At 40.6% G+C, this 24,369-nt stretch overlaps 1 protein-coding gene across 1 annotated transcript in view; it reads left to right on the plus strand.

The window, feature by feature from the left end:
• The window catches only part of Cdc45 (cell division cycle 45), a 32,107-nt gene that overhangs the window by 452 nt on the left and 7,286 nt on the right, over nt 1-24,369 (plus strand). Inside the window, exons 3-13 of the mRNA XM_026401707.2 lie at nt 1,428-1,520; nt 3,131-3,268; nt 4,491-4,637; nt 12,698-12,753; nt 14,149-14,197; nt 17,079-17,140; nt 18,500-18,550; nt 19,902-20,021; nt 20,956-21,087; nt 21,365-21,463; nt 22,714-22,875. Coding sequence (XP_026257492.2) covers nt 1,428-1,520; nt 3,131-3,268; nt 4,491-4,637; nt 12,698-12,753; nt 14,149-14,197; nt 17,079-17,140; nt 18,500-18,550; nt 19,902-20,021; nt 20,956-21,087; nt 21,365-21,463; nt 22,714-22,875 — 1,109 coding nt within the window. The remainder of the gene's footprint in view (nt 1-1,427; nt 1,521-3,130; nt 3,269-4,490; nt 4,638-12,697; nt 12,754-14,148; nt 14,198-17,078; nt 17,141-18,499; nt 18,551-19,901; nt 20,022-20,955; nt 21,088-21,364; nt 21,464-22,713; nt 22,876-24,369) is intronic.

Raw genomic sequence — 24,369 nt, forward strand, 5'->3', positions numbered from 1 at the left:
CAGGGCGGGAGGTGAGGAGCAGGTGAGAGAAGGGCGAGTAAGAGGTCACCTCCTTGTATGGGCAGTCTTGGAGGTCAGAGAAAGATTACATAAAAATACTAATTAGTATCTTTTTGTAACAACCCAGGCGGAAAAAAAAGAAAGAAAGATTTAATTTGGGAGACCTTCGAAACTGTAGTGGCCTGTCAAATGTGGGGTTTGAGAGAGAGATGAATCGGTGACAACAGAGAGTATAATGTTGTCATAATCAGTATTAGAAACACAGGAGTCCATAGTCTATTAGGGAAGATTATTAATTAGATTTTTGATATGGTTCACTTTTTCTGCCTTTATTATTATTTTTTATTCTTTTGGGATATACATAAGAGTGCATTTTGATGCATTATAGATATATAGAGTATAACTTATTCTAATTAGGTTCTCATTCTTGTGGTTGTACATGATGTGGAGTTAAACTGGTCATGTATGAACATGTATGAACATAGGAAAGTTATGTCCAATTCTACTGTCTTTTCTCTTCCCATCTCCTCTCCTTTCCCTTCAATCCACTTTGTCTAATCCAATGAACTTCTGTTCTTCCCTTCCCCTCCTTATTGTGTATTAGCATCTGCATAGAGAAAACATTTGGCCTTTGGTTTTTGAGGATTGGCGTATTTCTTTTTTTTTTTTTTTAATATTTATTTTTTAGTTCTTGGCGGACACAACATCCTTGTTGGTATGTGGTGCTGAGGATCGAACCCGGGCCGAACGCATGCCAGGCGAGCGTGCTACCGCTTGAGCCACATCCCCAGCCCCAGGATTGGCGTATTTCACTTAGCATGATAGTCTCCATTCCATCCATTTATCAGCAAATGCCATAATTTCATTCTTCTTTATGGCTGAGTAGTATTCCATTGTGTACATGTACTACATTTTCTTTATCCATTCATCTGTTAAAGGGCACCCACTTTGGTTTCATAGCTTAGTTATTGTGAATTGAGCTGCTATAAACTTTGATGTGTTCCTTTCACTATAGTATGCTGATTTTAAGTCCTTTGAGTATAACTGGGTCAAATGGTGGTTTCATTCCAGGTTTTCTGGGGAATCTCCATATGGCTTTCCAGAGTGGTCACAATATATGGTACACTTTTTACATTGAGCCTGGATCAGGAATTTTTCAGAATACCTTGGAAGTAAGATCAGATTTTCTCACCATGTTTTTTTTTTGTTTTTTTTTTTTTTTGGTAATTTGACAAATTCAGCAAAATGACAGATCTATACATTTAACAGTCACATCCCTACCACCTGGCTTCTTTCCTTAGTGTTTTACCAATATTAGCTTATCCTATATTTTTTGTGTCTCAACCCAGCTAGTTTTTTTCTAGGGCATTTCAAGGTAAATTCTGTACATCCTAAATAAGATAATCTTTGAAAAAACTCTCTCTCAGGCCCTGTTTCAGTGTGACCACGTGCAGTATACATTGGTTCCAGTCTCTGGGTGGCAAGAACTTGAAACTGCATTTCTTGAACATAAGGAACAGGTATGAAAGATATGTTTTAGAATAAATAAGTTTTTTTTTACTCAGTTCCAATTCCTAATACTTAGCTGTCTTTCTAATTTCACAGTACGTTTTTATTTAAGTATCAACTTTAATAGGCAATGTGGAAGAGAAAAGCATGCTATGTATACTGGTGATTTACTCTCAAGTTGTAAAGACAGAATTAACCAAAAAAGATAGTGAACATGGACAGCATATAACTTTGAACTTATTTTGCAGAAATCTGACTCTTCTTAAGAGTCACCTTTGTTTGGAATTTAGCAGTTTAGCCTCACTAAAATTATTATTTTGGTAGTGGCAATTGAACCCAGAGATGATTTATCCACTGAGCCACATCCCCAGCCTTTTTTACTTATCAGTGTTTAGTTTTTGGTTTTGTTTTTTAACATGGTGCTGAGGATCCAATTCAGAGCCTCACATGTGCTAGGCAAGCACTCTACCACTGAGCCACAACCCCAGTCTTAGCTACAGCCCTTTTTAATTATTATCTTGAGATTGAGTCTTGTTAAGTTGTTTATGGTCTTGCTAAATTGCTGAGGCTGACCTTGAACTTGTAATCCTCCTGCCTCAGCCTTCCAAGTCACTGGGATTACAGTCATGTGCCACCATGCCTGGCTAAAATTATTTTAGAATACACAACTGTCATATATTATCTCTCTAAGAAAATGCATTCCAGTTTCTAATTTTAAATCTAGGGTATGTTCTCCCTTAGGATTTTCAGCATAGAAACTAGGCTGACTCTTACCTCTGCATGGGGCAAAGATGGGACATTGTGGGGCCCATAGGGAGGGCATGGAAGAGTGTACATGGAGTCCCTGGATAATGCTAAGACTTGTTGTGGCAGGGATAAATAATCTCTTTGAGTTTCAGTCATAAGAGACTGTACCAGTGGGTATCCAGAAGGAAAAGTTTTGCTATAGTTATACAGCACAACTTAATACTTACATGCCCTGAAAATTATGTGCTACCTGAGATTTGCCAAAAACTTAAACCCATGCAACTCTCTTAATACAGAGAGTTGGTGCAATACCATACAATAAGATCTGGAGAAACCACATTACACATTTTGTCTTAGATTCCCCTCATTAGCTTCTTTTTTTGCAATATTGGGGATTGAACTTAGGGCCTCCTACATGCTACACAAGCACTCTACCACTGAGCTTCATCCCCAGCCCTTTTTAAATTTTATTTTGAGTTAGGGTCTGGCTAAGTTGTCCTGGCTGGCCTCTAACTCGAGATTCTCCTAACTTAGCCTTCCACATAACTGGGATTACAGGGATGTGCCACCATGCCCAGATTCTTATTAACTTCTTGACCATGTGCCTGAGACTTGGGTTTGCTGAGCCTCAGTGTGTTTCTAAGAAAGTGGGACTTGCCCCAAAGCTTATTTCACAGTATTATTTTAGAAAAGAAGAACCTATTGTGTATGTTAAAGCACTTGGCATAAGCCAGCCTTGGCCATTTCTCAAGCCCTTTGCCATTCCCTCTGGACATTGCCACATATCAGGGATTTAATGTATCTCAGCAAAAGGATCTAGAGTCCTAGTGTGGTAAAGTGAAGTTACTTTATAATGTCTCACTTCTTTTTTCAGTTTCATTATTTTATTCTCATAAACTGTGGAGCTAATGTAGACCTATTGGACATTCTTCAACCTGATGAAGATACTATATTCTTTGTGTGTGATACCCACAGGCCAGTCAACATTGTGAATGTGTATAATGACACCCAGGTATGCAAGTCTTTGGGCCTCCCTTCTGTTATGCTCTCCCCTCAACCTGTCTATACCTTTTAATGCCATATACAGTGTTTTACCTGGTCTTCTTGGCAAGTGTGTGTCCAACTCCCCTATGGGAGTATAAAAACCTGGTCATGTCCATCTTTGATGAGAAACATGGCACCTAGTTCTTGTGTACATGCTAAATGAATTGGTGGAGTTTGTGAAATGTATTTGACCTGGGAGGGACCAGAACTTTGTAGACTTAAAAGTACAGTTTCTACTGTGCTTATCCTTTGAATCCCTGAGCTTTAAGCATACAACCTGGCTCAGGGCAGCCACCTACATCCTTTGACTTGATCTTTCACCCACAAGGTGTCAGACCCCACAATTCTCATAGGAGAAATCTCTCCATAATAAATCAATCTGGAATTGCTTTTAGAGACAATAGATGTATTCACTTAGGGCTAGTCCATTTTGTGTTGCTATAAGAAAATACTTGAGGCTGAGTTCCTTTAAAAAGGTTATTTAGCTTACAATTTTGGAAATTCAAGAGCATAGCACCACATTTGCTTAGTTCTGTGAATTGCCTCATGGTGAATTGCATCCTAATAGTGGGAATGTGAAAGAGAGACAGAGATCAATCATGTAGCAAAATAGGTGAGAAAGCTTGGTAACAACCCACACTCGCTGGAATTAATCTACTCCCAAAAGATCTGACCACCCCTGATAAACAACATTAATCCATTTGTGAGTGTGGAAACCCCACAACCCCATCAGCTTCCACTAGTTTCCACCTCTGAATGGTTCTACCATTTCAATACTGCCACAATGGGGACCAAGATTCCAATATATGAACCTTTGGGGGCATACCATATCCAAACCATAGCAGCATCTTCACATCTTCCATTAGCACCCAAGTTGAGGAACATTCATTTTGTTGATTTGTGGCATAAGAAGGAACTGTTTTTCCTGACTCAAGTAGTAGGTGGTTTTAAAAAAGTTGCTTTCAGATATTCATAATTTCTACATTGCAACTTCAAAGCCTCACTAAGTAGTAATGAAAACAAGAATAAACCTGAGAAGTCTGGAACTCATTTCATACAGGTGACTCTTTGTATATATAGGAAACTTATGAATCAGCTAATTAGATTCTACAAAGAAAAAAAAAACATCATGATGAATGGTTTTCTGTTGAGGAATAGAGAAACTTGATGGTTTTTTGTTTTAAACTTAGATAAAATTACTCATTAAACAAGATGATGACCTTGAAGTTCCTGCCTATGATGACATCTTTAGGGATGAAGAAGAAGAGGATGAAGAACATTCAGGAAATGACAGTGATGGGTCAGAGCCTTCTGAGAAGCGCACACGGTTAGAAGAGGTATGTTTGGACCTCTCATCATATTCTGGAGAAACTTAAATTCCCAGAGTTCAGAGGTCATTTCCAGAGCCTGCCTGGCCCAGGGTTGTAACTGGGAGCAGCAGAACAGAGAGAAGTAGAAGAATTAGCAGTATAATACTGACCATGGGCTTTACTATCCCCGGCTCTGTGGTTTCAGGCAGATTACTGGACTTCTGTGGGCTGTGGCTTCCTTATCTATACAGTAGGATCCTATCAGATGAAATAAAATTTAGGACAGCTCAGCTCTATGATTAGGCAGCACACTTTTTTTTTCTAATGATATAGAGAAATAATAAATGGCAGAAATGTCCTCTCCCTTCTCCTCTGCCCTTACAGAATCACTCTATGCAATCACCAAGGAGTCATATATCTGTCCCTTGACCAGGCTTACTTTCCAGACAATGACTCTGGGAGAGACATCTTGTGTGTGAGGATATGAGTGGTTTTTGCTGTGTGGGCCTTGAGTCTGAACTACTTTGCAATCTTGGGCTTGACCAACAAGAAAGGCATGCCCAACACTGGCTTCTGCTAAAAGTAGAATAGCAGGTGGGAAGTCCTCTCTAACATCAAGGTCTGTTGGCCCCTGATCCTTGGTGTCCAGCTTAGAATTTGCCTCTGGAATATCTTAGGGTCTGCCTTTTCATCCTCAGCCTGACATTTCCAAGGCATATTTTGTTTTGTTATTTGTTCTAATTATTCATGTTATACATGATAGTAGAATGCATTGTGACAGTCATACATAAATAGAGTATAACTTCTCATTTTTCTGAATGTACATGATGTAGAGTTACACTGGTCGTGTAGTCATATATACGCATAGGGTAATAAATATCTGATTCATTCTACTGTTCTTCCTACCCCAATGCCCCCTCCCCTCCTTTCACTCCCCTCTGTCTAATCCAAAGTACCTCTACTCTTCCCTAGCCTGCCCCACTTATTGTGAATTATCAACCACATATGAGAAAAAACATTGAGCTTTTGGTTTTTTGGGATTGGTTTATTTTGCTTAGCATGATATTCTCCAGTTCCATCCATTTGCTGGCAAATGTCATCATTTCATTCTTTAAGGCTGAAATATATTTACCACATTGTGTGTGTGTGTGTGTGTGTGTGTGTGTGTGTGTGTATCTGTATGTGTATATATATATATATATACATATATATGTATATGTATGTGTGTATATATATATATATATATACACACATATCTCACAGTTTCTTTATGCATTCATCTGTTGAAGGACACCCTAAATTGGTTCTATACTTTAGCTATTGTGAATTGAGCTGCTATAAACATTGATGTGGCTGCATCACTATAGTATGTTGATTTTAATTCCTGTGGGTATAAACCTCCAATCTCTGCTTTCCATAATTGTTGCACCAATTTGCGCCCCCACTAGCAATGTATGAGTATATTTTTTTCCCCACATCCTCGCCAACATTGTTGCTTATATTCTTGATAATTGCCATTCTGACTGGAATGAGATGAAATCTTAGAGTAGTTTTGATTTGCATTTCTCTAATTGCTAGAGATGTTGAACATTTTTTCATATATTTGTTGATCGATTGTATTTTGTTCTTCTGTGAAGTACCTGTTCAGTTCCTTAGCCCATGTATTGATTGGGTTGGATTTTTTGTTTTGTTGTGTGTTTTTTTTTTTTTTTTTTTTTTTTGGAGATTAATGTTCTATCTGAGGTGCATGTGGTAAGGATTTTCTCCCATTCTGTAGGTTCTCTCTTCACATTATTGTCTCCTTTGCTGTAAAGATTTTCATTTATTGTTTTTTTTTTTTGTTGTTTTTTGTTTTTTGGTACTAGGAATTGAGCACAGGGGCTTTTAATGACTAACCCAGTCTTTTGTTGTTGTTGTTGTTGTTCTTTTTATTTTTTATTTTGAGACAGGGTCTCACCAAGTTGCTTAGGGCCTCGCTAAGTTGCTAAGGCTATCTTTGAACTTGTGATCATTCTGCCTCAACCTCCCTAGATGCTGAAATTACAGTCATGTACTACCATGCCCAGCTTATTTATTGATTCTTGATTTTACTTCTTGTGCTGTAGGGGTCTTATTAAGAAAGTCAGTTACTAAGCTAACATGGTGAAGATTTGGGCCTACTTTTTCTTCAGTTAGGTGCAAGGTCTCTGTTCTAGTGTTTAAGTCCTTGATCCACATTGAGTTGAGTTTTGTGCAGAAAGGGGTTTAATTTCATTTTGCTACATATGGATTTCCAGTTTTCTCACCACCATTTGTTGAAGAGGCCATCTTTTCTCTAATGTATGTTTTTGTATTTATGTGGGTTTGTCTCTGTGTTTTCTATTCTATACCATTGATCTATGTGTCTGTTTTGGTGTCAATACCAAGGGCATGTGTTTTAATGTCACTGTTTGAGCTATATTTGGGACATTCAGGACAATCTCTATCTGGAGAATAGTCCATGTCCTTCAAAGCTAAGTGGCAAGTTCTTCTCTCCTGACTTTCTTTCCTTTGGCTCCACTTTCAGTAGAGCTTTGGGGTAGTCTCAAGGGAAATCCCCTGAACCCACTCTTAGATCTTGGTTCCTCTTGCCCAGTTCTTTATATGTTTCTTCTATTTTCTGGCAGACATTTTGGTCTTTTATCTTCTGGTTTCCAAGACTTCTTTTTTGTTCTCCTTTTCTATAGCATTCCTTTACTTTTTTTCTTTCTTTCTTTTTTCTTCTTTTTTTTTTTTAAAGAGAGAGAGAGAGAATTTTTTTAATATTTATTTTTTAGTTTTTGGCAGTCACAACATCCTTGTTTGTATGTGGTGCTGAGGATAGAACCCGGGCCGCAAGCATGCCAGGCAAGCGCGCTACCGCTTGAGCCACATCCCCAGCCCTCTTTCTTTTTTCTTTCTTTCTTTCTGTTGTTTTTGTTTGTTTGTTTGTTTTGTCTTTTGGTACTGGGAATTGAACCCAGGGCACCCTAATACTTTCTCCCATTCCTTTTTATTTTTTTATTTTGAAACAGTGTCTTGATAAATTTCTGGGGGCGGGGGGGGGTGGTCTTGCTGATATGCCCAGGCTGGCCTCCAATTTGCAATCCTCCTACTTCAACTTTCTGAGTCACTGGAACTTCAAGTGTGTGCTAACATACCTCACTTTTTTTATTGTTGTTTTGTTTCGGGTTTTTTGTTTTTGTTTTTGTTTTTTGTTTTTGTTTTTGTTTTTGTTTTTGTTTTTGTTTTTTTTGAGACAGGCCTTGCCATATTGCTGAGGCTGGCTCAAATTCCTGAACTCAAGCAATCCTGCTTCAACCTCTCAAGTAGCTAGGACCATAAGGCATGCACCACAGCACCCATCAACATTCCCTCAACTATTGATGAGCTGCTTTTTATTGAGCCCTAAATATTAGTGTCTAGTGAGGTTTTCCCTGGAAACAGCTAAGAGTCTTGGAACTCTCCATTCTAATTAATTATGTGCATTATGCTTCTGTGGTACTAGGGATTGAACCTAGGACCATGCACATGCTTGGCTTTTTTTTTTTTTTTTTTTTTAATTTTTGACACTTGTTCATTCGTAGAGTAATTTAACTTGTTCCACCATCTCTGCATTTTCTAGAATTTGTAAGTTAGAGGCTCGATTTTAATAAGATTAAACATTTTTGAGAAGACTACTTCTGTGTAATTAAGATTTGTATTTGATTTGTGTGTGTGTGTGTGTGTGTGTGTTAGAGTATATTACCAGAAATATTTTATTAATGGGATACACACTCAAGGGGTTTGGGGACAATATATTATAAACTTTTCAAAGAGTTTTGCATTAAAGAGAGCATAGGAGCTGGGCATGGTGGCACATGCCTGTAATCCCAGCAGCTTGGTAGGCTGAGGTGGGAGGATTGTGAGTTCTGAGCCAGTCTCAGCAAAAGCGAGGCACTAAGCAATTCCGTAAGACTCTGTCTCTAAAGAAAATACAGAATAGTGCTGGGGATGTGGCTCAGTGGTCAAGTGCCCCTGAGTTCAATCCTTGGTACTCCCCCCCCAAAAAAAAAACAAAAAAAAAAAAGAGAGAGAAAGAGAGCATAGAAGGCATGGGGTCAAGAAAAGTTTTGTCTTTTAAAGGTAAATTTAGAGCTGGACCCCAGCAAAGATGTCATTCTTCTATAAATAAGCATAATTACACTTAATCTGTATGTGCCATTATATCCTGACTCAGGTCACCTGAGGTCAAATTTTGAGCCTGCCATTACTTGCTGTGTGACCTTTGGTAAAATGATTTCACCTCTCTTTGCCTCTGTAATATGAATAAAATAATCAAATTTAAGTGTTTTAGTTTCTTACTGTGTTAGACAAAATATCCCATAATTTAGCAGCTTATTGCAACCATTTTCTTACACTCATAGATTCTGTAGGTTAGGAATTTGGGCATTGCTCTGCTGTATAATATCTGAGGCCTCAACTCAGATCTAAGAAACTGGAAACTGGAATCATGAGAAGTCATAGCTTTCATGTCAGATATCTAGGATGCCAGGGTGGCTCCAAGCCAGGACCTTCTCCCCATTGTATATATCTTCCATACAATCTGGTGGCTATTCCATTCTTCCATTCTCAACATGGTGAATATTCCATTCAATTAGGCAGCTACTGCATGGCTATCCTGACCAACTTAATAGCCCCTCAGCATCCTATAGCCACAAGAAGAGTGAATAAGACTTTACAATGCACCATGCTTGGGAGGGTCTAAGAAATCTCAGGCCATGTGAGACAGCAGCAAATGTGTTTTCTGCTGTTGGATAGAGTAGAAATGTCATTTACTGTTAATTCATAGTGGTTTTGAGTTCTTCTGTTTGCTGCTTTTCTGTTTAGTTATTCTTTCATTTTTTTTTTTTCTTTTTTCCATACCAGGACACTTAACCACTGAGCTACATCCCCAGCCCATTTTTTTTGTTTTGAGACAGAATCTCTCTAAGTTGCTTAGGGCCTCACTAAATTACGGAGGCTGACTTTGAACCTGCCATCTCCTGCCTCAGCCTTCCCAGTCACTGTGATTACAGGTGTATCAAAGATTCAAACTATAATTGTAGATTTATCTGTTTCTCTATTCAGTTCGATCAGTTTTTACTTCACATTTTATTTTATTATTTTTTAAAATATTTTATTTGTTGTTGGTGGCCCTTTATTTATTTCTTTATGTGAGGCTGAAAATCGAACCCAGTGCCTCACACATGCTAGGCAAGCACTCTATACTGAGCCACAACCCCAGCCCCTACTTCACATATTTTATAGCTCTTTTATTTGGTGCCTACACATTTAGGATTGCTGTGTAGTCTTGGATGTTTGACTTCTTTTTTTTTTTTTAATGTCCCTCTCTTTTTCTCTGATATTACTATTGCCACTTCTTCTGCTTCCCTCTGATTAATATTTGTGTATTCTAAGACTTTCTTTGGTTTTCCCTTTATTTCTGAAAAGTTTTGGTTTGGTTTGGTTTGATTTGTTTTTTTTTACAGTGCTAAGGATCAAACCCAAGGTTTCACACATGCTGGGCATGTACTATATTATACCCCTAAACTACAGCCCCAGCCCTCTGAAATATATTTTTACTAGACATAGAATTCAAGGCTAATAGTTCTTTTCCTTTATCACTTAAAAATATTGTGCCACTTCCTCTGATCTCCATGGTCTCTGATGAGATATCCTCCTTCAAATTATTTTCCTTTACAGGCAAAATATCATTTTTCTTTGGCTTTTATTTATTATTTTTTGCTTTAGTGTTCATAAGTTTAATTGCATGTCATGATGTGGATTTCCTGGGTTATTCTATTGGGTTTCACATATAGATTTATGTCTTTTTTTTTTTTTTTTTTTTTTTGTGGTGGTGGTGGTGGTGGTAGTGGTACTAAGGATTGAACCCAGTGGTATTATACCACTGACCTGTATCCCCAGTTCTCTTATTTTTTATGGGTCTCACTAAGTTGCCAAGATTGGCTTCAAACTTGATATCCTCCTGCCTCAGCCTCCTGAGTAGCTGGGATTACACCTGCATGTGCCACCATGCCAAGCTAGTTTTTTGTCTTGCCAAATTTTCAGCTGTTACTTTTTAAAATGTCTATTCAGTCCATTCTCCTGTCCCACCAAGACATTTATGACACCTTAGATCTTTTGTTACAGCCTCACAGGCTCCTGTTGCTCTGTTATTTTTTATTTTTTTATCTAACTGTGTTCTCTTGGTCAGACAAGGTAATTTCTATCTTTCTTCCTGATGACTCCTACATTCTGCTTTGAGCCTTTTTCACTGAGTTAATTTAAGTACAATTGTGATATTTTGGGTTGTAAACTTTCCATTTGTCTCTTTATATCTGCTGTTTCTTTGCTAAAAATTCTTGTTTTTCTTTTGTTTCAGTTATGTTTGCAACCACTTGTTGAGGCATTTTTATGATGGCTACTTTAAAATCTTTGTCAGATAATTTTAGCATCTCTTTCATCTTGGTGTTGGCCCCTTTGGGTTGCCTTCCCCCTCCCCCCCCCCATTCACTTTGAGATCATCCTAGCTCTTGGTGTGATGAGGGATTTTTGAGTGAAACCTAGACATTTATTATGTTATAAATCTCTGCATCTTTTTTCATCTCCTAATTTACTTTTTATTGATACATTATAATTAAACATAATAGTGGGATTCATTTTGCCATTTTCATACACGCACATAATTTCCCCAATCTCCTTTTCTAGGTCTTATTTAAATTTTCTGTTTAATTTGACTCTCTCTGACCCTCCTCTGGCATGCCTAAGAGATGGGTGATGCCAAGTAGAGGTAGTTCATGTTTCACACTTGATCTTTATAACCCGTATAACCCGTAAGGGGAATGGCTCCTTTGTATCATTGGGCAGTGAAGGTACACACCCCCTACTTTCTCTTTCTGACACCACCTAGCAAGATGGGAGAAGGGAGCCTCACTATTGAAAAGTGAGGGTGAAGTTCTGGTTCCCTCACCACTGGAGTGGGAATGGCAGTCTCAGCTTCCTCCTTGGCTCTTCTGCCCCTGACAGAGATTTGGGGTGCATTGTTAGAGCTTCACAGGAGTGGGTGTTTTAGCCCCTGATCAGCCTTTTGGGTGATATTGACTGAAGTGGTTAGTGCATAAAACTTTTCTGCTTGGCAGTGCTGCACCTTCTTTGTCTTTTGACTAGTGAGAGCAGCTTTTGTTGGGTACTTTTTTGTCTGAATCTATTAGTGTTTCCAAATTGCCAGCTTCTTTAGTTCAAATCTGAGATACATGAACCAACAAGAAAACTCAGAGTACGTGCCATTATTTCATTCCTCAGGCCCCTTTTTCCTAACTGCTCTACCTTTGCCTCTACCTTTCAGAGTCTCACTTAGCTTGTTTTTATCTATAATGTCCAGAGACTTTAGTCATACCTAGCAGACATAGGGGAAAATATTTAAACTCTAACTTCCCTGAGGCAAAAGTATTGGGACCGTGGATTTTTTTTTCTTTCTTTCTATCTTTTGCAGTACTGGATTAAACCCCAAAGGCAATCTACCACTGAGCTACACCCCCAGTTCTTTTCTATTTTTGAGACAGGGTCTTGCTGGGTTACCCAGGCTGGCTTTGAACTTGTGTTCCTTCTGCCTTTGCCTCCCAAGCCTCTAGGATTACAGATGTGCTCCACCACAACTGGCAAGGACCATAAATTTTTAAAACTACCATACTACCTACCCTACCTCTGTGGTAAGAATTAAATGAGATTGTAAAATTAGAATTGTTGCTGACACTTGGGAGATTGTAAATCATAATGGGGACCTAGATACAAGGCAGTGTGGGCTTATTTTAGATCCCATGATGCTGTGGGCTGTGGATAGCTGGGATGAACAGATGCAGAAAGTGGTGTAGAGCCAGTGCTAGGAAAGTCTCTGCTCTTCTGTCCACCATATCTGCAGCATGTAGGGGCCAAAAGGGGTCAGAGTTGACCCTTGTTCTTCCTCAGAGGTCTAAGCCCAGTGGCTTCTGCTAAATTGTAATCTTCTTAGGCTGTGGGGATAAATTCCTGGCATTGCTGTTCAAGTTTTTGTTCTCTTGTCTCTATCTCAGGAGATAGTGCAGCAAACCATGAAAAGGAGGCAGAGGAGAGAGTGGGAGGCACGGAGGTGAGTTTTGTGCATCCAGTAGCTCCCCCAGTACCAGGATCCCATTCTCCTTGAGCTCTGTGGTGCCATAGATACCTTTTATTTTTCCTAGGTGCTGCATGCATTTTTTTTCCATCTAAGGACAATTCCTTTAGTTTTGAATCTCAGGGCCAACTGCTTCAGAAGTGAGCCTGTGGCTACTTGCATCAGATGTGAGTTTGAGTCACCTCCCTTATTGCTCTCTGGTTCCAAGAGTGATAGACCCAAAGTTCTCCCAATTCTATGCCATTTGTTAGGGGTGATGGCCCTTGGCTCTTTTTTATTAAGTTTTTTAGATGTGGATATTTTTATTTACAAAATTTATAAGTGAAGTAGATGTATAAAATTCTCCTTGGAAATAAAGTATAAATGGAAACTGAGAATTGAGTTACCCATAATTCCTCTCTCTATTGCAATTGTAAGAAAAACAAAATTTTTAAAAATGAAAGTATTATAAGGATTATTCTAGCTTGAGATGAATATGTAGCAGTGTCATTGAGATGGGCACTAGGGGAATTCCTTGCTAGATCTCTCCATTAAGTTCTCACTGGGCCATCTGCCTGTTGTTCCCTGCTGTTCCAGTTGAGGTAAAGAGCCTGTCCTCTTGTCCTCTGGCTGTAGGAAGGAAGGCTGCCCCCTCCTATAAAAAGATAATGTGAAATCACGTCACCTAATTCAAAGAAATTCTGGGTTTGGATTTCTCTTCCTGAGTTATCCATACTTATACATATTTATATAATCAAAATATGCATCTAATTTTGCATTTTTCCAATTAATATAACCATTTCAATAATTGTGAACAGCCCTTATAAACTTCTTAGTACTTAATAGACAATTTCCCTTCTTTTTTAAAAAAATCTTTTTGTATTAACATATATTAATTATACATATTAATAGGTTTAGTCTGATATTTCCATACATGTATACAGTATGTACCTATCAAATCCAACCCCCCTGGATTCAATCCCCGCACCACAAAAATAAAAAATAAAAAAAGTTCAGGTTTTCTCTCTTTGTTATCTCCAATATTCTGCTATCACAAGACTGTAAGGCTGCAATGAAGAACTTTGTACACATGGTATGTTTTTCTTAATTGTTCCTTTGGATTGTTATTTTGGGTTAATTTCTCAGAAGTGGAATCCTAGAACCACATTGTTTTACACTGTACATTGCCACAAGCAATTTATGTCTATTTCACTCTCCACTGAGTGTTGTGTAAATACATTCTACTAAAGATCAATAAGTGAAAACAAATAGTACCAAATAGTACCACAATTGTATTTCTTTAAAGACTGTGAAGTTTCAGCATTTTTCCAAATATTCAGCTTCCTGTCATGCAGCTTCCTGTTAAAGGACCCACCTTTTATGTCATTACAGAAGAGACATACTCTTTGACTACGAGCAATATGAATATCATGGAACATCGGTAAGTCAGGATAGGTATAACTCACCAGAAAGTTCTGATTCTAGGGGTCATTATCATAAAACAAGAGGAAGGAATAGAGGTTTTAGAGCCAAGAAAATCTGGTTTGACCCTGAGATCCACATTTCTACTTCCCTTGGGCAAGTGGTTTATCTTCTCTTGAGTTCTTCCTTGATAAAGTAAAGAGAATACAGATAGTTCCCAAGTTATAATAGTTCACAATTTGTTTATTTATTTATTTACTTACTTACTTACTTTTTGCTTGTGTGAAAACCGTGCATATTTAGTAGAAATTATGCTTCTAGGGGGCTGGGGATGTGGCTCAAGCGGTATCGCACTCGCCTAGCATGCGTGCGGCCCGGGTTCGATCCTCAGCAGCACCACATACCAACAAAGATGTTGTGTCCGCCAAGAACTAAGAAAATAAATAAATAAATAAATATTTTTTTAAAAAAAAGAAATTATGCTTCTAATTTTTTTAGAGATGAAGTCAGTCTCACTATGTTGCCTAGGCTGGACTTGAATTCAAGCAATCCTCCTACCTTAGCATCCCAAGTAACTACTAATATTTTTCTAAAGATAATTGGTTTATTTTTTATTTAAGAATCAGGCAGCCGAGTGCAGTGGCTTACTCCTGTAATCCCAGCAGCTCAGGAGGCTGAGGCAAGAGGATTGTGAGTTCAAAGCCAGCCTCAGCAATGGCCAGACCCTAAGCAACTCAGTGAGACTAAATAACATACAAAATGGGGGGGCTGGGGATGTGGTTCAAGCGGTAGCGCGCTCGCCTGGCATGCGTGCGGCCCGGGTTCGATCCTCAGCACCACATACCAACAAAGATGTTGTGTCCGCCGAGAACTAAAAAATAAATATTAAAAATTCTCTCTCTCTCTCCTCTCTCACTCTCTCTTTAAAAAAAAAAACAAAAACATACAAAATGGGGCTGGGAATGTGGCTTAGTGGTCGAGTGCCACTTGAACTTAGGTTCAATCCCCAGTACCAAAGGAAAAAAAAAAAAAAAAGGCAATACTCCATTCCATAAAATATAATAAATATTCTACATACATCAAATTTTGAATTTTGATGTTCTCTTGCGCTACTGATACTCTTTGGCAATGCTGGGCAGTGACACCAAGCCAAAGCTCCTTCTAGTCAGTTATGGTATCATGAGGATATACAACCAATACTCCGTAGTGTACCATGTAGACAGATTAGGTGTTTTCAACTTCTGATAGGTTTATTGGGATATTCCTGAGTTGAGGAACATCTATAATTCTCATTTCAGAGGCAATTGTTAGGATGGTTCCTTGCATCCTATAGGTGCGCAGAGAACAGCAGCTATTATATTTGTTCATCAAAAACATATGTAATCTCTGTGCCAGAGGATAAAACCTTAGACTTACAATGGCATATCAATGTGTGTGTTTTATAGAACAGATTTTTTTTTAATTTTATAACTTTTTATTTTATTCATTTATTTTTATGTGGTGCTAAGGATTGAACCCAGGGCCTTGCATGTGAGAGGCAAGCACTCTACCGCTGAACCATAACCTCAGCCCCTTTAGAACAGAATTTAATATAGAAAACATACTGTATTGACTCTGTTCTTGTTGAGCAGAGCTCAAGGCCATAAGTAGTCCTAGAAAATAAGTTTTCAGCTGGGCACAGTGGTGTACATCTGTAATCCCAGTGCCTCAGGAGGCTGAGATAGGAGGATTGCAAGTTCAAAGCCAGCCTCAGCAACTTGGTAGGACCCTGTGTCAAAAAATAAAAGGCCTTGGGATGTGACTCAGTTTTTAAGCACCCCTGGGTTCAATCCCTAGTACCAAAAACAAAACAAAAGAAAATTTTTCAATAAAATATATCCTATATATAGTCTTAGAATACTGTATTTCCCATGTCCCTTTTATTTTCAAGGTTTCATTGTCTTTTTTTTTTTCTTATTTTTTTAGTTGTAGATGAACACAGTATCTTTATTTGTTTATTTTTATGTGGTGCTGAAGATCAAACCCAATGCCTTACATGTAAGAGGCAAGTGTTCTACCACTGAGCTACAGCCCCAGCCCTCCATTGTCTTTTGAAGAATCATCTTTTGACCCTCTCTGCTCTGTCCCAGCAAATGACAAAATTTTAAGCAGTGAATAGGGAGGGTGTTGATGGGCACTCAGAAAAGATGCCCATCTCCCTCCATATATGTGGATAATTCCCTTTGAAATCGTTTTTCTGGAGGAAGCCCAGGATCTTACAGCTAAGAGGATTTTAGAGTCTTGATCAGACACCAGTTCTCCCACAGTCTCCTACCAAACCCACATTCTCTGCTGGGCCTGCTAAATGCTTCCATCTGTTGACTGCCCTTTTGGAAAGACCTTTACTGGGGTCCAGAAGCCCTTCCCTCTTTAATATGCAGGTAACTGGAACAAGGGCCCTGCCTCACCTGGTCTCACCTTCCTTCTTTGAAACTGCCAGCCAAGTAGAAGGAGGACAGATGCAAAGCCAGGCAAACAGTGTGTTCTTCTGACATTCAGGTTTAGTACTTGCCTCAGATATCACCAAGTAACCCTGTGAGATATTTAGAGGTCCTGCCTAATGCTGCACCTGGGCTGCCCCCTGGGTAGCACTTTCTTCCCACTCTTTCCTTGCCAACAAAGTATACAGATAATAATGACTTTAAGTAGTGGAGGAGAATGTGCAGGTCTGTTGAATTCTCTCAGTCTTTCTCCCCTCAGTTTAATGTGGGCTTGTTCATCACATTAAGCTGAAATCCACCCAAGCACCCTGGTCTTCAGGGGCTTGACTGGGACTCTGCTGGCCTAGGTCTGGCCTAGTTGTGTTGCCTTTCTCATGAGTGCAGCCGTTTTTGGCCTCAGGCTTCTCTGCTTTCTTGCAGTCAGCTATGGTGATGTTTGACCTGGCATGGATGATGTCCAAGGACCTAAATGACATGCTGTGGTATGTAGCCCCCTCCCCCAACCAGGAATGTCTAAAACAGCCCATCTGAGATTATGTATGACCCTGGTCTTCCTAACCATGAAGCTCTGGGGGCTTTACACAAACTCAGGGGGTGAAAATTGGGACTGAAGTGCAGCTCCACCCTTCCTAATTCATTGCCTTGCACTTGGTAAATTCAGGCAGCCAAGGAGTGTGATATTTGAATGAGTCAGCCTCACTAAGCATCCTTGCAGCCCTGTCACATGGTAAAATATTACACAGAAAATGGTTCTGATTTCTCTCTGCAGATTGCAGACCTGCCTAAGCCAGTTACTGTCAACTTGGGTTGATCTAGAAATAAATTCTACATTTTCTCTGAGTGAGAAGTGTGTAGGTGTGGCTGACTCCATCACATTAGCCTGCTGCTTGGGGTCCTTGTTTTCTCCTCTGCAATACAACATCTACCAAGGCCCTCCTAGCTTTCACCATCCACTGTGGTAATTATATTGGTCTTTGTGGAATTAGGACTTTAGGACAGCCAATGGAGTTGTGTAGAACCACCAGTAAACTGAGGAGTTTTGTCCTTGCCTGAATGTGAGGGTGCTGGCCTGTTGGCCTCTGCCAGTCTTCAGCTCTTATCCCTGTACTGTGTGTCAGCGCTTGTTCATGTGCCCACCAACTATCCTCAATCTGATGGCTTAGTCCTGAATTAATAAACACCATTCCCATTAACTGGAGGCAAGCTGTAGCCTAAAAGGTCCTCCTTTGGCCTCTATCCTGAGAAGTCCACTAGATGGAGCCAGTGGTTGGAGGAGGGAACAGTAGCCCTGTAACAGTGACATTGCACCTGACTACCATGTTATTTTGGGATTTCTGTCCCAGAACCACTAGCAGCCTGGCCCTAACAGGAGATGAAGGGGAACTGGGCATGGGTGTTTACAACATGTCTTTCACTGGATACTTTTACTAACATAAGCCTAGTACCTTCATGTCTGATCTGTGACAAAAACACAGAAAACTCAATTATACTGGCAGATGCCCTAATGGTTCTTATCTGGCCTGTGTCAGTTTATGCCTGTCCAATCATTGCTCTGGTACTGTTTTCTTCAATATCCAGGGGAAAATCTGGCCTGAGATAGCCCCTGGTCCTTTAGACAAAAGGTACAAATTTAATATGTTATCATAATAGAAAATAAGTTCAAAGATTATTACTTAAGATTTCCTGGGCAGGGAGTGCCCAGGGAGTTGGGAGGCCATGCTGACAGGATACTCCTGGGTATATTGAGCCAGGGCTGTCCATCCTGTTACCTGGCTCCATAACACAGGCCCTGCCATGCCCAAGTGGGATGTAGTCAGCTCCATTGCCTTCTTTCTTTCCAGGTGGGCCATTGTTGGACTGACAGACCAGTGGGTACAAGACAAGATCACCCAGTAAGTATGTGCTCCCTTATTTTCCAGGGTTAGCCCTATCCTGTGACTATGTGTCAGCGTGAATTTGCAGCAGGGAGGAACATCACTGTAGGTTCCTGTAGAGAGGAGGAGGGAGCAGACCCTCCTTCTTGTGATGTGCCCTTGTCACCAAGAAGAACTTAGTGTCTGTGGCCTGTTTTGGCCTCTTCATCACCCTGAGAAGTCCACTAGATGGAACCAGTGGTTGGAGGAGGGAACTTAGTCTCCCCTTTTCTGGTGCTGGGGCTTAGAGGCAGGTGCTGAGGGGTGGCCATGGGAAACCATGGGGTGTTAAGGGAGAGATGAGAACTAGGCAGATGAGGGAAGAAAGGTGGAGCTGGGGAGTGAGGGTGCCAGGGAGTTTGAGTTTGATCACAAGGGCAAAGGAAGGCTCCAGAGAATTTTAAGAAGGGCTGATATGAAGCAAAGTCTCTTTTTGCCCCTTGATGGATGTGGAAGATTCTCCATTCGTTAGACTCAGAGCTGAAAGACTGTCCCAGGACATGGACACTGGGGTAGGGGTGGAGCCTTGAACAGTACCATGTATCATTTCCCATCCCCTCTTTTTCATGGGATAGCTTAGCCTCCTCTGGCCATCATGTGGGACATCTTAAGAGAATTGACAAGGACCTCAACTCTGAGGTGCTGATCCTCTTCCAGGGGACACACACAAATGTTCCTGAGCGATCTGGCATAGTCACTGCTTGATCATTAGATTCCACTTATAGTTTGAAGAGGCCCTGTGCATGCTATGTCCTTCTTCCCCTGCCCCACCCAATTCAATCCTGCTGGTTAAACCAGGAGCTTGAGAGCCCCAAGCCTCAGACCTGGAGCCACTGCTTGGACTGCTGCCTTACCACAACCTACCACCTCTCTGAGCCACAGTCCCCCTTCTATGAAGAGTAGTATAGGGTATGTACATGTATAAGGTAGGCTCTAGAAACAGTGGCTCAGGCAGTGGCAGGTTCCTGTCCTCACCTGAGGTGAGGCCTGCTGTCACCATCCTGTTTGGTGGCCCTCTGGGACCTGGAATGGGAGCTGCCCACCCTGGTGCACTTGGTAGCGCTTCCTGTGTTGGTCTGTATTTGCTGTCACTTATGGAATCTGTCTACTTAATTATGTGGGCTAGCAGCCTGGCCAGGTCTCTGCAGTACCCACCCCCAAGTCATGTCACATACCACCCAGCTACTCCACCCTGCCCAGCCCATTCTGCTCTACCCTGGCTACTTGGTATCTATGTAGTAGGTGGCCATACTTCCTCAGTCGTTATACAGGGATGGCCTGCATGGTGGGCAATAAGAAGATGATCCAGCCTGTGGTGCTGTCTTTACAGAATGAAGTACGTGACAGATGTTGGCATCCTGCAGCGCCATGTGTCCCGGCACAACCACCGAAATGAAGATGAGGAGAACACCCTCTCTGTGGACTGTACACGGATCTCCTTTGAATATGAGTATCCTTGTAGCCCAGGCCTTCAGGCTTCAGGTAGCATCACTATCTCCAGTGTTTTACTCAGCAGGTGCTGTTTGCTTAGTCACTGGGTGGGGCCCCTGCCTACTTCCCTTTGTTATTACTCACTTGGTTGTAAAATGAAGCTGTTGCATGTTCCACCATTAGTTCTTCCCCTCTAGATCCCAGATCCTACTTCCCTTATGGCATATTTGGTAGCCACAGAACTGTGTGGGTTGTGTGGGAAGCCACGGAGAGTTGAGGTAGAGAACAGCAACTCTTGGGATCCCAGAGTTGGGAGGAAGGGAATGGCAGTGAAGACAGGATACTCCAAGAATCCAGAGAAGTGGTGGCAGGGTGCCAGCATGACCATGGAAAGCAGGCAGTGCCAGCATGAGTCCTGGGGAGGAGAAGCCTGTGATGAGGACCATCCATAGTCACAACCATGCTCAGGGGACCATAAATGGTGAAGGGTGAATTCAAAAAGAGGGTTGAGGGTGGAGGCTTCTTGGTTGTGTCCTGATGGAGTGCTCTTAGAAAGGATAGATGGTGAGTAGGCTGAGCTAGGTGGAGCAGGCAAGGGCAGAACAGGATGGCAGGCATTCTTCCATGTCCTATGTTGCCAACACTGTTCTTCATGACCACAATATAGGGCATTCAGAATCCCTGCACCTCAGTTTCTCCATCTATCAAAGTAGGATAATAGTGTGCTTCACATAGTCCTTGTATAGGTCAAATAGCTCCAGGTTACTCTTATCCAGGCAGCCCCATACCTGGTTATGAATGCAAGCTTATCAAGGGAGGGCCCCATGAGCAGAGCAGACCTCTGCTGAGAATTGTGAGAAGGGCCATACACTGACAAGGTTGTGAGTTATTGTGCATCTTCAGGTGAGTAGCAGGCAGTGGGTACCACCTATATTCCTTGACTTCAGACTCAGCCTCCGCCTGATGCTTTACCAGCACTGGTCTCTCCATGACAGCCTGTGCAACACCAGCTACACTGCAGCCAGGTTCAAGCTGTGGTCTGTGCATGGGCAAAAACGACTCCAGGAGTTCCTTGCAGACATGGGGTAAGTGACTGCTTTGGTCTGCTGCCCTCCACCTTGCCTACCTCCCCATGGAAAAAGCCCTCAGCTTTGTTGTTACACACAAAATGTAACATGAAGATGTTGTAAAATGAAGCTGTTGCATGTTCCACCATTAGTTCTTCCCCTCTAGATCCCAGAATGTTCAGCATGTTCTAGGACATCCCTCAATGACTTGCATGATGACCCCATTACAGTCTTCTTTCCATACTGTTGAGGTGTTAACAGTCTCATTCATATGCCTTGGGCTTGTTCATTCCAGGCTTCCTCTAAAACAGGTGAAGCAGAAGTTTCAGTCCATGGACATCTCCTTGAAGGAAAATTTGCGGGAAATGATTGAAGAGTCTGCAAATAAATTTGGGTAAACATTTTTTTTCCTTGATTAAGCTTGTTTAAAGTTATGGCTTCTGTGGAAAAACAGAGAGGACCGTTTGTAACAAGTAAGATAGATAGAATCAGCATTTAATTTCACAAATTAGAACTAATTTCAAATAAATACTGCTGAGTTCTGTCTAACTCCATGAAAATATTTCCTATGATAAACAAAATAGAATTCTTTTTGTTGTTGCTATTCTTATTGTTTGTTTTTTTTTGGTGTTTTGTTTTTTTTTTTTGTTTGTTTTTTTTGTTTTTTTTGGTACCAGGGATTGAACCCTGAGACTCTTAACCATTGAGCCACATCCCCAGCCCTTTTTTATATTTCATTAGGGACAGGGTCTTGCTGAGTTGCTCAGGGGCATTGCTAAGTTGCTAAGGCTGGGTTTGAACTTGCCATCTTCTAGCCTCCCGAGTTGCTGGGATTACAAGTGTACGCCACTGCACCCAGCAACAGAATTTTTTACTACCAAAAATAAAGCTAGGGCTTTTGCTTTAGCCATACTTCTGAAATAATGCAAAAATAACCCTAAGAATGTACAAATGAGTATGATCTGAATCTGGCCATTCCTGAAGTGTTCAATTCTCTTTGGGTTAAAAAATATATCTTCTGGGGCTGGGGGTGTGGCTCAAGCGGTGGGCGCTCGCCTGGCATGCGTGTGGCCCGGGTTCGATCCTCAGCACCACATACAAACAAAGATGTTGTGTCCACCGAAAACTAAAAAATAAATATTAAATATATATATGTCTTCTTAAAGTGCCCATGAGGTTTAGGAGCCTTAAATTCTGAGGCTGTGGTACAGATCTGTGAGATTAACCAGATCCTTCTTCACTAGAAATAGGAAACAGGCCACTAGAGCCATGTCCAGGTGAGTTTTTTTTGCCAAACCAGGTCCTGAGTACCATTGAAACCTTTGTGTCTGAGTCCTCGAGCCCCAGCCAGCTCCCAGCACATATGCTAGGGCATTAGAAATGACCCTGTCTGTACCATTGGCCCAACAGCTACTTATTGCTTTGCCCTAGGTAGCCAAACAGCTGTGGATGAGGTACTCACCTGCTCTGTGCTGCAAGGCTGGCATGTCTGGATATTCTGACCCACCTCATCCTCTGAGCAGAGTGGTCATGATAAGAACAATAATAAGGACTTTTGAGAGATATCAGGTCTTCTGCTAGTCTGGCTGTGAGAGCTTGGCTACCACATGTGGGTGACGGCCACATTGCTTCCTCCCTTGACAGGATGAAGGACATGCGTGTGCAGACTTTCAGCATCCATTTTGGGTTCAAGCATAAGTTCCTTGCCAGTGATGTGGTCTTTGCCACCATGTCTCTGATGGAGAGCCCTGAAAAGGACAGCTCAGGGACGGACCACTTCATCCAGGCTCTGGACAGTCTCTCCAGGTAGTAGATGTGATCAGAGGCTCCTGTTGCCTTGTGGGATGTCTCCAGTTAGTCCTCAAGTTCCAACTGTACAGGGATGCCTATAAGGTCCCCCTACAAGGGATCCCACGGGCAAAAGACTTTGTCCTGCAGAAACTTCAAGTGTGAGTTGGAATCACAATCAATGAGTGGGGTGCCACAATCATGCTGCCTACACAGTTTTTTGTCACTTTATAAATCCTTTTCTTTTTTTCTTTTTGAATTTAACTTTTTTCATCTTCTTTATCTATTAAGACATTGCTGTATTTATTCGTTTTGTGTTTCTTCTTGAATAAGTCTTCACTTATCATTTGTTATTCTTTTATTTCTAATCCTCACTTCTGAGATGACCTCTATTAGTTTTCCATGTCTTCTAGCATCCTATGAAACAGAACATGCCAGTTTTGATCTGTTTTTAAGGCATGTCTTTCTAGTATACTTTCACTGTCGAGAGGGATGTTATTCTGCCTCTTATTCTTTTTTTTATTTATTTATTTATTTATTTTCTCTTATATTGACTTTGAGGGTTTTGATCTCTATTTGCAAATTTCATTCCCCTAACTTTTTAGGAAGAGGCATGATTCAGATAGCTTTTCTAACTTCAGAGAGCTGATTTTGTGCAATGGTAAAAAATAGGGGGTCCTGCTTTCTGGGATTTCCTGGGTCTTCTCACTAACATACTTTTTTTAAACATAGTATTATTGAGATATAATTCATGTACCAAACAATTCACCCATTTAAAGTATATGATGTATCTAAAAATAATAATAATAAAGTGTATGATGTGACAACTTTTAGTATAAAGTACATCCATAACCACTGTCTAATGTTAGCCTATTTTCATTGTCCCCAAAAGAAATGTCACAGCACTTAGCTCTCACCTCCCAAATCTCCCATCCCTCCCAGGCATAAGCAATCACTTTCATAGATTTGTTATTCTGGTCATTTTGTATAAATGGAATTATACAATGCATAATCCTTTGTCTCTGACTTCTTTCAGGGTTCATCCATGGTATAGCTTATATTGGTAATTCATGCCTTTAATTGTAGATAATATTTCAATGAATGGATATCGTTTACCAGTTCATTAGTTGATAGACATATGGTTTGTTTCCACCAGTTTTTGTGTAGTCATGTTTTCATTTCTCCTAGTTACATGTCTAAGGATGGAATTGCTAAATTACATGGTTATTCTAGGTTTAACCTCTTGAGAAATTTCCCCAGTGGCTCTCTCTACCCTTTTAAATTCCCAGCAGCAGTATATGAGGGTTCTGATTTCTCCATATGTTCCCCAACTTGTTATTGTCTGTGGTTTGGATTATAGCCATCCTAGTGAGCATGAAGAAGTATCTTACTTGATTTTTATTTGCATTTCCTTTATCGATAATAATGTTGAACATCTTTTCATGTTGGTCTATCATGTTTGGAGATTTGTTTGTTAGAGTACTTTACCTATTTTTAAATTAGATATTTGTC

The sequence above is a fragment of the Urocitellus parryii genome, chromosome 3, assembly GCF_045843805.1.
Source record: "Urocitellus parryii isolate mUroPar1 chromosome 3, mUroPar1.hap1, whole genome shotgun sequence".
NCBI classification, from domain to species: Eukaryota; Metazoa; Chordata; class Mammalia; order Rodentia; family Sciuridae; genus Urocitellus; species Urocitellus parryii.